General features: G+C 38.6%; 1 protein-coding gene and 1 pseudogene across 1 annotated transcript in view; one reads left to right on the top strand and one right to left on the bottom strand.

Annotated features, from left to right (window-relative positions):
* Positions 1–3,394: 3,394 nt before the first annotated feature.
* SLC60A1 (solute carrier family 60 member 1) overlaps positions 3,395–15,974 on the bottom strand; it is a 128,629-nt gene continuing 116,049 nt past the window's right edge. Inside the window, exons 8-10 of the mRNA XM_089686362.1 lie at positions 14,564–14,634; positions 8,999–9,119; positions 3,395–3,599 (exon numbers count right to left, since the gene is read on the bottom strand). Coding sequence (XP_089542488.1) covers positions 3,547–3,599; positions 8,999–9,119; positions 14,564–14,634 — 245 coding nt within the window. The 3' untranslated portion in view covers positions 3,395–3,546. The remainder of the gene's footprint in view (positions 3,600–8,998; positions 9,120–14,563; positions 14,635–15,974) is intronic.
* LOC149455359 (uncharacterized) lies at positions 13,200–14,417 on the top strand (annotated as a pseudogene).

Below are 15,974 nucleotides of genomic sequence, written 5' to 3'. Positions count from 1 at the left end.
TAATTTTTATAACAAATTGGGAAAGAGATATGGAGGTGGTGATAGATGAGGATCAACAGAATAAGATATTTAGATTGGTACACGAGAGTGTTAGTATGAGAGATGTTGAGATTAACTATAAATGTCTGACACGATGGCATATTACACCGAGCACTGAGCACAAGATGAGTGGGGAGAATTCAATAAATGTGTTGGAGAGGATGTGGGGAGGAGGGCACGGTGTTTCACATATGGTGGCAATGTCCAAAAATTCAGGTTTTCTGGAAGACAATAGTTAAATTAATAGAAAAAATAACTGGAAAGGACATAGGGTTAGACCCAACCATGTGTCTCCTACATAATGTTGTGACAACAGTAAATAAATATAAAGAATCAGGCGTATGGTACTACCTAAGTGCTGCAAAAGGGTTGATACCCAAGTTTTGGAGGAAGACAGAGGTGCCGATGGAGGAGGATTGGATCAATAGGGTAAACCAGATTAGTAGAATGGAAAAAACTTACTATATGCAGGAAGACAGGTTGGAAATATACTATTCGCGATGGGGAAAATGGGAAAAATCAGGATTGAAAGAGAAATATAGAAAATTTTAAACTAGGAAGTTATTTAAAGTTATTGGGCCTTGAGAGATTGGAGATCTTGCAGAGGGGAGGGAGGGGGAAGGGGGGTAGAAATGGGTTGGGAGGGGAGGGAAAGAAAAGAGGTAATTAGAAGGGGCAAAGTAGAAATGTATTGATTATTTATATGTATTGTGTCTCTTCTTATGGAATTTTTGTAATAATATGAAAAACTAATAAATATTTAAATTAAAAAAAAAAACAAAAAAAAAAACATCAAGGTCCTCTCGGCCTCCCTGAGGAAGAGCATAAGCCTAGAAACACTTTTGACTTTTGGACTTCATTGACCAGATACAGATATATTTATCCCATTGTGTGTTGTCATACAGGGGGTCATAGAAGATGCTTGTATAGGTAGAGTCTTTTTTTGGCTTTATGTCAATACCACTCATTTTCTGAGTTACAATGTTTTAAGCTTGTGTTTTAATGCGTATAATAAAGTTTGCAATGTGTTTTTAAAAAAAAAACAAAAAAAACACACAGACAGAAGATTTAGATGTGTTTTCCGAAATTTTCCTCCACTGCATCAGATCGATGTCACATTGTAAAAACTGGGACCACTTGCGCATGTAGTGGTGAGTGTCATTAGAGAGGGGGGAGGCATCCATAAGAATTTTATATGTATTAGAAATTAAGCCCCTTTGATGTGGACCCTGTATGCACAGACGCTCAAAGGGAGTGGGTTTCCCAAGAGTCAATGTGGGGGACATGGTAGAGAAAAAGTGGCGTATCTGGAAGTAGATCTATAAGTGTTGGGAGGGTAGATCCTTTTTCTGGAGGTAAGCGAATAATTGCAGCCTCCGAGTCACGGGGTGTATTTCTTTCTCTTTTATGGACCCAGTTTATTAGGCATCAATGGACAATCTGTTAAAAGTGAACATGTGAAACAAGACTAGGTTGGACAATGGACCAGAGCTGGAAAGAGTTGGGTGACATTGTTCCAGATCTAAGAGTATATAAGCACAATCAGCTTTCTGCATTTACATAAGTACAAAGAAAAACAAAATTGTACGTAGGATTTTATTTAACACTATAGTTAAAGTTGACTTAAAAACATTTAAGTGCATTTGCACTCCATGCAGCCTGCTGCCACTAAATACTGCGTACAGCACCCAAATACCTATTACAGTGCCTTGAAAAAGTATTCATACCTCTTGAAATTTTCCACATTTTGTCATATTACAACCAAAAACATGAATGTTTTTTATTGGGATTTTTTTGTGATAGACCAACACAAAGTGGCACATAATTGTGAAACAGAAGGAAAATGATAAATGGTTTTCAAAATTTTTTACAAATAAATATCTGAAAAGTGTGGTGTGCATTTGTATTCAGCCCCCTTTACTCTGCTACTCCTAAGTAAAATCTAGTGGAACCAATTACCTTCATAAGTCACCTAATTAGTAAATAGAGTCCACCTGTGTGTAATTTAATCTCAGTATAAATACAGCTGTTCTGTGAAGCCCTCAGAGATTTGTTAAAGAACATTAGTGAACAAACCGCATAATGAAGGCCAAGGAACACACCAGACAGGTCAGGGATAAAGTTGTGGCGAAGTTTAAAGCATGCTTCGGTTATAAAAAAAAATATCCCAAGCTTTGACCACCTCATGGAGCACTGTTCAGTCCATCATCAGAAACTGCGTATGGCCCAACTGCAAACCTACCAAGACATGGCTGTCCACCTAAACTGACAGGCCAGACAAGGAGAGCATTAAATCAGAGAAGCAGCCAAGAATCCCATGGTAATTCTGGAGGAACTGCAGAGATCCACAGGTCAGGTGGGAGAATCTGTCCATAGGACAACTATTAGTCCTGCGCTTCACAAATCTGGTCTTTATGGAAAAGTGGCAAGAAGAAAGCCATTGTTGAAAGAAATCCATAAGAAGTCCCATTTGCAGTTTGCGAGAAGCCATGTGGGGGACACAGAAAACTTGTGGGAGAAAGCTCTGGTCAGATGGGACCAAAATTTAACTTTTGGCTTAAAAGCAAAACACTGTGTGTTGCAGAAAACACTGCACATTACCCTGAACACACCATCCCCACTGTGAAACATGGTGGTGGCAGCATCATGTTTTGGGGATGTTTTTCTTCAGCAGAGACAGAGAAGCTGGTCAGAGTTGATGGGAAGATGGATGGAGCCAAATAAAAGGGCAATCTTAGAAGAAAACCTGTTAGAGTCTGCAAAAGACTTGAGACTGTGGCAGAGGTTCACCTTCCAGCAGGACAACAACCCTAAACATACATCCAGAGCTACAATGGAATGGTTTAGATCAAAGCATATTCATGTGTTAGAATGGCCCAGTAAAAAGTCCAGACCTAAATCCAATTGAGAATCTGTGGAAAGACTTGAAAATTCAGTCGCTCTCCATCTAATCTGACAGAGCTTGAGCTATTTTGCAAAGAGGAATGGGCAAAAATTTCACTCTTTAGATGTGCAAAGCTGGTAGAGAAATCCCCAAAAAGACTTGCAGCTGTAATTGCAGTGAAAGGTGGTTCTACAAAGTATTGATTCAGGGGGGCTGAGTACAAATGCACGCCACCCTTTTCACATATTTATTTGTAACAAAATTTGAAAACCATTTATCATTTTCCTTCCACTTCACAATTATGTGCCACTTTGTGTTGGTCTATCACATAAAATCCCAATAAAATACATTTACGTTTTTGTTTGTAACATGACAAAATGTGGGGGGGTTTCCCTCCAGCTCCAACAGGTTTGCTTCCCTTTAGTTCTGCCCGAACACCACCCTGAAATGAAAAAGACAGAAGCCAACCAATGCCTGCACATGTTTATTGCACTGTATTGGGTGGTATATTTAGGCTTTAATTACAGAAGATTAGCTAAGGTTTACAACATTTTGGCACAGAAAAGAAATGCTGGTTTTGCGCATGGAAAGCTGTTGTCTGTGCTTGTAAGAATGCCATTTTTCTACCGTTGATATGGTTCTGTATCTCCTTGTTCTGGTGTCTTTCGTGATGTATCTGTAAAGAAAAATGTGGTAAGTTTAGGCAGATGCTGAATCATTAGTATTTAAAATATGTTGAGGGCCTTGTACATTAAATTGGCCAAAATATTCACTGGTTTGAGGTGGAATGGCATTCAAGGCACAGCTCTAAAGTTTGCACATTCCCATTGTATTTAGTTTGGCTAAGCCTATAGGTTGTTGGAATATTTGCCACTTCAAAACCAATTCCAACATATACAAAGTGGAATTTTGTTGAACAAGGCTATAGCAACAAAACATGGGGCTTAAACAAATATGGAAAGTAGAGTATAAATGAGATGTTTTGTGCACTTGTATACAGTCTGCTCCTTTGTGTCCATAACCATACAATGTAAACCTCTGATACATATAATGATGACAGTGACCACTTTACCAGGTACACCTACTTGTTGATGCACACTGCTTAAAAGTGACCTGAAGTTCCAATTGAATACATAAGGCATGCAGCCCTGGTCAAGGGGTTGAAATATTGATTTGATAAAACATAGAGAACTGAGGATTATTTGCAAGATGTGATGAGATGTGACATCAGTTTAGCAGTTTCAGAAACTGCTCACCTGCTCATGTCAGGTCTACAAATCCAAGCCTGCTTAAAAAAAATACTTTTTTTTTTATGACAGTGGTGTTCAGAAGGGCATCTAGGAAAAACTAGCAGTAACAGCTGTTAGAGCAGAACACCATGCATGACTCCACTCTTGTTAACCAAAAACAAGAACATTGGGAAATACTGGGCATGTGGTCACCAAAATGGCAAAGCAAAAGTTTGGAGAAATGTTGCATGGTCTGATGTATATCAATATCTGCGGAGACATGCAGACAGTAGGGTCATAATTTGATGTACACCACATCAATCCTGATGGATAGGTTGGAACAGCAGGTTTGCAGTGTGAATATTAAACCAGCAAATAAAAAGTCACCGGTAAATTAGATGCATTCCTGCTAGATAGGGTTGAATATTACACTATGTGGCAACCCTGGGTGCACCATTTTCTCCCCCCTCAATTTGATGACACCCTCTTGTTACCATGACTTTTTAGGGGTGATCCTATTTTTATGGCAATTTGGCTTATCCACAGTGCTGACCATCGGCCAGCACTCCGGGCCTCTTTCCCCTCCCTCTTCCCTTCTCTTACTCTCCTTGTCCCCTATACCCCCTCTCTACTCTACGCTATTTCTTTTGCTCTTCACCTTTGCCTTCATCTTTTTAGAAGAATCACTGTAAGGAATCCAACTCATTCTTGCTGGTAGTTAGAATCTTTATATTTGCAAACCAAATGATGGTTTCCTTTTTAGAATAATAAGCTGTCAGGTTAGTAAAACAGCGATATCAGAACCGAGTTTAGGTTAATAGGTTAACATTAAACGATTGAATGTTTAATTCACCCACTATGCCTCTCAGAAGCACCTTAGTTTACTCTGTTAAGCGGCCTATATGAACATTGCATTCCTACTTGCTCAATGGTTTTCTGACCCTTTGGTCACACATATGAGGTTGTGCATATCTTTATATCTTATTTTCAGTTGTTTACTAGTATGTAATAAGTTACCTATTTGTATTGATACCTTCTCAGAATTGTACTGTTCGCACACCCATTATACGCCATGCTGGCCCAGTTTCGTGTAACTCTGTGTATGTATCGATCTAACTGTATGCATGTATGTAAACTTCTTGACTCTTTGATTTCAATAAACAATTTGAACAAGAAGCTATAAAGTCAGCATGAACTGAAATTGCAAAGGACCAATTCCTGCACCCTTTTATTTTTTTAACATATGCAGTGAGGACCTCATGCTCTTCTGGTGACAAAAGGGGTCCTACTCAGCAATGGATAGGTGTAAATAATATAGTATTCCAAGCTTGCATAATGTATCAAGTTTTAAATTACCTCACAATTATTACTACTTCCAAATTGCTGTACTCTTGAGTGTCCACAGTGACAGCCTACATCAAGTCAAGGACTCCAAAGATTACATAGTCTGGTTGAAATTAGACACAAGTCCATCTAGTTCAACCAATAAAAAGGGGGAAAAAAATACAATCCTTTATACACTATCCTATACCCACAGTTGATCCATAGAAAGGCAAAAACCCCAATAAGGCTTCATCCAATTTGCTCCAGCAGGGGAAAATTGCTTCCTGGCCCCCCAAGAGGCAATCGGACACTCCTTCGATCAACGTTACCTATAAATATTAGTATCCGGTTATATTGTGTACATTTAGGAAAGGTTCCAGGCTTTTTTTTAAAAACAATCTACTGAGCTGGCCAGAACTAGCTCTCAAGGGAGTTTATTCCACATTTTCACCGCTCTTAATGTGAAGAAGCCTTTCTGTATTTGGAGATGAAATACGTAACAAGCAGGGTGAATTTAATTGAAATCAAGTTAATTTAAATCCTGATTTAAATCACTATTGAAAAGGCTCAATTTAAATCATAATTTTTAAAGAGCAACTGTCATCTCTGTACCGCAGTGGCTCCTCCTCTGGCCTATTGTTGACTCCCATTCACTTTAATGGGACAGCTGATGATGCAGCAGTGACGCAACAAGGTGAGGGACGTGGCGGCAGCAGGTGAGTGGATGCTCGCTAACAGGCGCTGCCATGATGGATCTAAAATGACAGGTGCTCTTTAAATGTAAGGAATCCAACTCATTCTTGCTGGTAGTTAGCAGCTTTATATTTGCAAACCAAATGATGGCTTCCTTTTTAGAATAATAAGCTGTCAGGTTAGTAAAACAGCGATATCAGAACTGATTTTAGGTTAATAGGTTAATCACACACAGCAGGAGAACTACTCAAATTCTTTTATTTCATGTTTTTTCTCATGGTTAATGTGAAATTGTGTGAATGCTTCAATGCAGTGCATGTTATCTCAGCTTGCAGAGCTTGGAATTTACCAAAAATATAAATATTGCAGATTATACAGCCTCGCGCTACATAACTAAGCTCCATTTCATGCTAAATAAACTAAGTTATTAATGCATCTATAATTGAAAACTATCTTTGCATAGATTTTTACTCCAAAAGCATTTTTTTAAAATAAATTTGATAAAAATAAAAAAAAAATCTGATTTTAATTTGATTTTTTTAAATTTTTTTTTAAAAAATATCGATTTTTTTCCCACCCTGGTAAGGAGTGCCCCCTTGTCCTCTGTGATGACCTCAGTGTGAATAGCTCTACACCAAGTTCACTATATGGGCCACCTATGAATTTATACAGGTTGATCATATCGCCCCTTAATTTCCTCTTCTCAAATTCATTTTTTCTAATCTTTCCTCATAGCTGAGCTCCTCCATGCCTATTATCGGTTTGGTTGCCCTTCTCTGTACTTTCTCCAGTTCCCTGTTATACTTTTTGTGATCTGGTGCCCAAAACTGAACTGCATATTCCTGATGAAGTCTTACTAATGACTACTAAAGTTCATCAGGCATAGGTCAGTCAGTACCATGTGTAATATTAGTTTTTCTAGTGATCATCTCCGAAATCCGAGTGCAGAGAAGTTGCTATGCTACTCAACATTTAGGTAACTAGAGCTGCATCCACTGCTTTTACAGGAGAAATAAAGTCACAACATACACTTTCATTTTATAACATCAGCATTGTATTAGCCATGTAAAAAACAATAACTATTGTTGATAATTCAATATAACCTTACTTGAAAAATCTCCATTCTTGTTGTGAGCATTGCTTATCTGCTGAACATCTTTTTCCACAAATTCCTGGATTCTCTGAATGCTTTTAAACTGCTTTTTTTCCCTGATGATCAACTTTTGATTTCTAAGGACTATATAACTTGAATGGCTTTTTTTATTATATTTTCTATGGTAAAATAATGCTTTTACATGCAGTTTCCTACCAATGGTCTGCAGCCATTTTGTCAGCAGCGATTCAAGTCATCCAGGTTATAATTGCCATCCCACTGGTTGATGCAGTCCGTGATATGTGATTTAAACAGACCATAAGTAGATAAAATCTCAGCCGGTTCAGTAGGGACGATCTATGGGCAGGGTGGTTGTCTTGAAGTCGATCCATCAATCAAGCCTGTTAATCGATTACTGATGGTGGCTATAGCCACCAGCAGTAGTCATTGCTGACAGGGAAGGCTCCCCACCGACAGAATACAGTAGCGTTGCAGGAAAGATTCCCCCACCAACACTGACTGTGTTGACATCCCATGGTTGCAGGAAAGAAAATCGAACTATGGTTTGCGTTACTTTCAAAGTGTCTGTGAGTGCATTTTAACCTTCTTTTAATAAATTGATTACTTTGTTTGATGCACAAGATTGTTTTGCCATTTTTTCAGCTGTCATTGGCCCAATGGTCATTATAGCATGTAACTGTCCTTACAGCTTAGTATGTTAAAAAAAACAAAACTATTTTTTACTGAAGTTACACATTATGCTTAAAACTCATACCTCTTTGAGGTCAGAAAATGCCCAATTTTGAACATTAGAGGTAAAATGGCCTATAACTACATGAAAAAAAAGCTGCAATTTTACTAACTCGTGTAGTTTAAAGCATCACATAGAATTTTTGGCCTGATAGACATTCCAGAGGTACATTACCTCATTATGGTACTTTTGCATTCTTGTACCTTGGTCTTGTCCAAACTTTAATAAGATTGAAAATGAAAAATTTCCAGAGGTTGCAACTAACTATTCACTTTTCTGTCTCTTGTGGCAAGGAATGCTATCTTGCATAAATGGTTTTACCCTGATCCCATCACTATCCCATTATTTGTAGATAAACTGTCTTATGCCCTCCATTTGGAATACGTGGCAGCCTCCTTAAGTAATTAAACAGGACCAAAAATTGTTTTCCACTATACCCAATGCTATCAAACCAGACTAATAAATAACAATTCTCCAAACGGTCTTTCACCTTCCACCTAAACTATATTTTTATATTTTATTAACAGAGATCTTCATTGACTTACTAAATGATAGACCAATCACCATCCATGGAACAGGTATTCCTTAGTACTTACTACTAGACTCAGTGTTATCAGTTCAATCCTAAATTTTACTATCATAAGAATACTGTTAACTTTGTGTTGTTATATTGGCCAAATGTGGTGATCATCATCATTGTCAACTCCATTCTCGTACCAAAAATATAATAATTAAAAAAGAACCATCAAGTAGGTATACAGTAAATAAATGGCTGCTTTCGAGAAGTAGTACAAATTATGTAAATACAGTGAACTAGGACAGTATGTACATGGTTAAAAACACAACTTTTCTGTCTTCCAGAGCATAATAAAAATAAATTTTTTGACCATATCAAACACAGATGCTGCCATGAACCTACCTTGTATATAAAAAAAACAATACAAGAAACTGCCATACCTTATCAATGCACAAACTGGTGGTCTTACCTTTTGATTCCCTTGGATGCATGTTATCAAGCACTATCAGCACAATGTACATAGTAAAGGCCAATGTGGAGAGGCTGACCCCACAAACTAGGAAACTGTAACTCCCCTGAGTTTCAATTACCTGCAATAAAATATATACACACATTATTATGATATAGAATATGGGAGGTGCAGTCTCAAAAGGCAATCAAACAATAAAAACCTCAAAGAAGTTCTGTAACTTCCCCATGCTATTCAAAACAAAACAAGTTGGTCTACAGATAGGCTTTTAAAGTGTAGCTGTTTTATGAATTTAGGGGAAATTAAGTTAAAATGATAAAAGTCTTCAACACTCACAAGATTAGAATAAATTAAAACTGGTAAACTAGGTTTATAATGAGTATTCTAATAAATATTGCCTTTAGTCACAAAATGCTTCCACTGTTGACACTTTTTTCAGTGTTGTAATACAAGGTAGTGAAGATGTGTATATTTTATAAAATGCAAATAATTAAACTCTTATAAAATACTGTAAATCTTTTGTATGATAGAATTTGTTGGAATACAGTGTTCATATATTTTGCAATAGCTACTTCAGTGTTCGGTAGAGATATATTCTTCAACCAGTATATGTCAGTGTTTATAAACACTCACCAGCCACTTTATTTGCTACACCTGTTCAATTGCTTGGTAACATAAATTGCTAATCAGCCAATCACATGGCAGCAACTCAATGCATTTAGGCATGTAGATATGGTGAAGACGACTTGCTGAAGTTCAAACCGAACATCAGAATAAGGAAGAAAGGGGATTTAAGTGACTTTGAATGCGGCATGATTGTTGAAGCCAGACGGGTTGGTCTGAGTATTTCAAAAACTGCTGATCTACTGGGATTTTACAACCATCTCTAGGGTTTACAGAGAATGGCCAGAAAAAGAGAAAATATCCAGTAAGCAGCAGTTATGTGGATGAAAATGCCTTATTGATGTCAGAGGTCAGAGGAGAATGGGCAGACTGGTTTGAGAAGATAGAAAGGCAACAGTAGGGTCAGAATTTGGCGTAAACAACATGAAATCATGGATCCATCCTGCCTTGTATCAAGGGTTCAGGCTGGTGGTGTAATGGTGTGGGGGATATTTTCTTGGCTCTAGCAAGGTGTACCTAATAAAGTGGCCGGTGAGTGTACGTTTGTAGCTGCATCTCTGATAAAACTCTGTTGTCTTTTCTCTCTCTAATAAAGTTCCTGTTTGCAATGAAGCAGCAGATAAACACATGTGGACTGTGCATTATCTGTTCTGTATGGTTATACACAAAATTTCTAACAGGTTATAGGCCCAGACATCCAGACACCCAGTCATAACCTGCTACAGCAAAAAAGTGCAAGATACAACAGAAAGAAGACTGCAAGAGAATAAAAGAAATGGCCAGTAACACAGCAGCAAAAAAGCTTTCATTTGCAAATCTGACAAACCAGAACTACCAATCTTGGAAATTCAAGATGAAAATGCTAACAAGAGAAGGTATGTGGAAATGTATATAGAAGTCAGGCCAGAACATCATTTAGATGAGTGGATAGAGAAAGACCATGAAGCTCAGAGAACAATATCTCTTAGCATAGAAGATGATCAAATTATGCACATCCAGATGATGAACTGACATTGACGTACACTATATTGCCAAAAGTGTTGGGACACGCCTCCAAATCATTGGATTCAGGTGTTCCAATCACCTCCATGGCCACAGGTGTATAAAATCAAGCACCTAGGCATGCAGACTGCTTCTACAAACATTTGTGAAAGAATGGGTTGGTCGAAGGAGCACAGTGAACTCAAGTGTGGTACCATGATAGGTAGATAGTCCATCCATGAAATTTCCTTGCTACTAAATATTCCACAGTCAACTTTTAGTAATATTATAAAAAGTGGAAGCAACTGGCAACAACAGCAACTCCGCCATGAAGTGGTAGGCCACGTAAAATAACAAAGTGGGGTCAGTGCATGCTGAGGCGCACATTGTGCACAAATCGCCAACTGTCTGCAGAGTCAATAGCTAAAGACCTCCAAACTTCATGTGGCCTTCAGATTAGCACAACAACAGTGTGTAGAGAGCTTCATGGAATCTGTTTCCATGGTGAAGCAGCTGCATCCAAGCCTTCCATCACCAAGTGAAATGAAAAGCATCGAATGCAGTGCCGTAAAGCACTACTAGACTCTAGAGCAGTGGAGATATGTTCTTTGGAGTGACGAATCACACTTCTCTGTCTGGCAATCTGATGGACGTGTCTGGGTTTGGCGGTTGCCAGGAGAACGGTACTTGCCTGACTGCATTGTTCCAAGTGTAAAGTTTGGTGGAGGGGGGATTATGGTGTGGGGTTGTTTTTCAGGGGTTAGGCTTGGTCCCTTAGTCCCAGTGAAGGGAACTCTTAATGTGTCAGCATGCCAAGACATTTTGGATAATTTCATACTCCCAACTTTGTGGGAACAGTTTGAGGATGCCCCTTCTTGTTCTAACATGACTGCACACCAGTACACAAAGCAAGGTCCTGTCACGATCAGGGGTCAGCCTCAAAGACCAGTTACTATAGCAGTGCAAAGGCTCACCTGAAACCAGCAGGATAGATACACAGGCAGGTTACCGTGGCGGAGGAGTGGGCAAAATATAGATAAGAGAAGGCAAGGAGCAAGATACTGGCTGAAGAGCACAATAATCTGGCAAACAGGAAGTTCAGAGACATGGCTTTTATCAGGAAGATCATGGGAGGAGCAAGTTGTTCAAGGTTCATGACAAACAAGGTCAAGGTAGGATCATCCAAATAATTGTCAAGGGAGCTGTCCAGCATCCCAGGTGGCTCAGCAAGAAGAAACATTGCCACTCACCACAGAAGGCCCAGGTTCGGACCCAGGCTCTGGCAGGTCCATAAAGCTTGGGGAGGAGGAACTTGACTGACCTGCAGAGTCCTGACCGCAACCTAATAGAACACCTTTGGAATGAATTAGAGCGGAGACTGCGAGCCTGGCCTCCTCGTCCAATGCCAGAGCCTGACCTCACAAATGCGTTTCTGGAAGAATGGTCAAACATTCCTATAGACACACTCCTAAACCTTGTGGACATCCTTCCCAGAAGAGTTGAATCTGTTATGGCTGCAAAGGGTGGGACAACTTAATATTGAGCCCTATGAACTAAGACTGGGATGCCATTAAAGTCCATGTGTGTGTAAAGGCAGGCCGACCAATACTTTTGGCAATATAGTGTATGTTAAGGGCAAGCTTGTGAATGAATATAAGCATAAAACAGAAAGCATTAATAGTGATGGTGTTTCTGAGTGTGCTTTAAAGACAAAAAAATTGGGAATAAAAACAGTAACATGCAACAAGAAACATGTGAATGCTTTGTGTGCAAGAAACAAGGTCATTTAATTATATTAATTCATGAATTAATTAATTAATTAATTAAATTGCAGAGTCTGGAAAGCTAGAATGCAAAAACAAACAAAACTACAAAAAGCCAAAAAATGTGAAGGATGAAACTGATTCAGGCATGGTGTGTTGATTCAAGAGCTACATGTCACATGACAAATAACAGAAATTTCTTTATTCATCTTGAACAGAGTAAAACAGAAAAAAATCACCACAGCTAATAGACAAATAATGGAATCAGAAGGAATAGGCAATTTCCTTTACTGTCTTGTTTCCCAGAGTGTCACCAGAAAGATGCCTGTGAAAATGTCCCTGCTCTTGAAACTAATCTTTTGTCAGTGAAGAAGTGCACAAAATAAGGCAATGTAGTGACCTTCCAAGATTACAGTTGCCCCATCACAAAAGAGGATATCTTTTTTTGCAAAGGCTAAAATTACATGTGAACTATATAAGCTGAACTGCAACGAGGTGGTTCATACTGCCAAGGAGGAAAAACATTCAAACTGTATTCACACATGGCACAGACGACTTGGGCACAGAAGTCCTGACATAATAAAGAAATTAACTAAGAATGACTATGAAAGTGGAATAATAATTAGCCCATGTGATCGATCAATGAGGTGAACCAGCTGTATAAAAGCAAAAAGGTCAAGAAAAGCCTCTCCAAAGCAGAGTAACAGCAGAGCTAAGAAACCTCTGGACTTAATTCACTCAGATTTTTGCGGTCCAAAAAATTGACTTCAGGAAAGAAGAGGTATTATCTCACTTTTATAGACGATTACTTCAAGTATATTACACTATATCTGTTACACAACAAAAGTGAAGTACCAGAGAAACTTGAACAGTATTTGGCTCAAGTAAGCAACAAATCTGGCAAAATGCTGAGTGTATTGCACACAGATTCTCACAAAGCATAGCATAATATTTCAAACTACTGTACCAAACATCCCAGAACAAAATGGAGTTGCAGAGAGAAAGAACCGTTTTCTGTGTGACAGCGGAAGAACCATGTTGTTTGATGCAGATATACCAACCACATTCTGAGGGGAGGCAATTATGACCGCATGCTATCTCCAAAATCGACTACCAGGAAAATCAACTGAGAAAACTCAATATGAACTGTGGAATGGAAAAGCCCCAAATTTGAGCCATCTAAAAAATTTTGGAAGCAAAGCTTATGCGCACATCCCGCAAGAAAAACGTACAAAATGGGATGCTTGCGCAAAAGAAGGTATACTTGTGGGGTACAGTGAATCTTAAAAGGGATACAGAATTCTACACCAAGACACAAACAAGGTAACCATCAGTAGAAGTGTAATTGTCAATGAAACTTCAGTATGTTCAACATTTCATGAACTAACACAAACACTGCAAACTGAAGGAATTTCCACATCAGTATCACATGAAGATAAGCAGTAAAGTGAAACAGAAATAGATATTAACATAGACAATCCAAATATTGTAAAAGAAGAAATCAGACCACAAGAGGCTTCAATCAGGAAATCCATTAGAAGCAATAAAGGCATCCCAGCCAAACATCTGTCCTATGTTGCTGGCGTAAAATCAGAGTCAGATTCATGGGATGAGCTGCAAAGACTTCCAACCCATGAGAAGCAAAAGTGGATCTGTGCTGCTGATGAAGAAATGACATCTCTTAGTGAAGAGCAGACATGGACATTATCAAAGCTACCTCATGGTAAACATAATTCGGAGGCTTTGACAAAACCACTTACAAGAAACAGAATCAGACTTATATATGGAGTAGTTCTTGAGTGGGGTTGTTGGAATACAGTGTTCATCTATTTTGCAACAACTATTTCAGTGTTCAGTAGAGATATATTCTTCAACCAGTAGATGGCAGTGTTTAAAAGTTTGTAGCTGCATCTATGATAAAACTCTATTGTCTTTTCTCTCTATAATAAAGTTCCTGTTTCCTGTTTGCAGAGAAGCAGCAGATAAATACATGTGGACTGTGCATTGTCCATGTTGTAGGGCTATATGAAGAATCTCTAAAAGACTTCTAATAGGTTGTAGTAATTTATTCTCACAATTGTTTCCTCTTCTTAGCATTTCAGCAATATAGCTATTATTGCCAGTTAATTTAGCCCAAAAAGTGATGCGAAGAGAATAATGTTGGTTGCTATACTGTATAGAATTTGTTGTTTCTTACCGTTCCTACTAGTATCTGAAGAACCATCTCCCCTACCCCAGCAGAAGTTACAAGAACTGTGGTGGCACAGCCTGCAGGTAAAAAAGAAATCTATATTTGATTGTGGTTCTGGGCAGTATCTATATACAGTATCTCACAGAAGTTTTTACTGGTTCTATACATCGCTATAAATATTATATTAAGGATCATCAGTTCTCCCACATGAAACCCTATTTTTATATAATTTTCAAACATTTAGAAATGCCTTTGGTCCACTCTTTACATTGTACAGTATCTCACAGAAGTGAGTACACCCCTCACATTTTTGTAAATATTTTATTAAATCTTTTCATGTGACAACACTGAGGAAATGACACTTTGCTACAATGTAAAGTAGTGAGTGTACAGCTTGTATAACAGTGTAAATTTGCTGTCCCCTCAAAATAACTCAACACAGCCATTAATGTCTAAACCGCTGGCAAAAAAAGTGAGTACACCCCTAAGTGACAATGTCCAAATTGGGCCCAATTAGCCATTTGCCCTCCCCGGTGTCATGCAACTCATTGGTGTTACAAGGTCTCAGGTGTGAATGGGGCAGGGGCGGACTGACCACTTGGAAACTCGGGCACTGCCCGAGGGCCCGGGGTCAGTAGGGGGCCCCATGAGATGCCTCTGGTACCTTTTTCATATGCTTTTTTGAGTTTCGGCAAGGACACAGGGGCCCCATGATCCCCTATTGCCCGGGGGCCCCATGAGTTGTCAGTCCGCCCCTGGAATGGGGAGCAGGTGTTTAAATAGATATTTAAAAATCTTTAATTGGCCAAGTAGACAAGAGTTACAGTTTTCCAGGCAGTTCAGATCGCTTCTACTATAGTCTGCTTATCAGGACTCCTTAAATACTCAAAAACCCAGAGCATCACAACAGCATGGTAAGTGTAATGTTGTGGATGTACTCAAAATGTTGGAGTAATGTTCCCCCCTATCAGTATTATAACATCCACCAGTAATATCTTCCACACCTCAAGCACCAGCAAAATTATAACATCCTTAGCTTTGTTTATTGTTTTCTTGATTAGAGCTTGTTTGTGCCTAGATTTCCAGGCCAGAATATATTGGCCCCATAAAAGATGATCAGGGGATGTTGGTTACAAGTGAGAGGGAGAAGACAGCTAAACTAAATACATTTTTTCTACAATTTTTCCACATAAAAAATAGGGGTATTATAAACAAGAGAGAAATGTAATAACGCTTTATTGAATGTACCATTGTGACTGGCAGAAACCAGTGTTACTACAAATAAATGTGAATAAATCACCAGGGCTAGATGGCTTACAACTGAGAATTCTCAAAGAACTTAGTCATGTTATAGCCATACCATTGCTTAAATTTTTAAGGACAGCTTACTGACTTATATAGTACCAGCAGATTGGAG

This window comes from Staurois parvus, unplaced genomic scaffold (assembly GCF_062004578.1).
Source record: "Staurois parvus isolate SC_StPar_1 unplaced genomic scaffold, SC_StPar_1.0 ptg000395l, whole genome shotgun sequence".
Taxonomy (NCBI): domain Eukaryota; kingdom Metazoa; phylum Chordata; class Amphibia; order Anura; family Ranidae; genus Staurois; species Staurois parvus.
The sequence above is the reverse complement of the archived record's forward strand: the minus strand, read 5'-3'. Positions and strand labels throughout refer to the sequence as shown.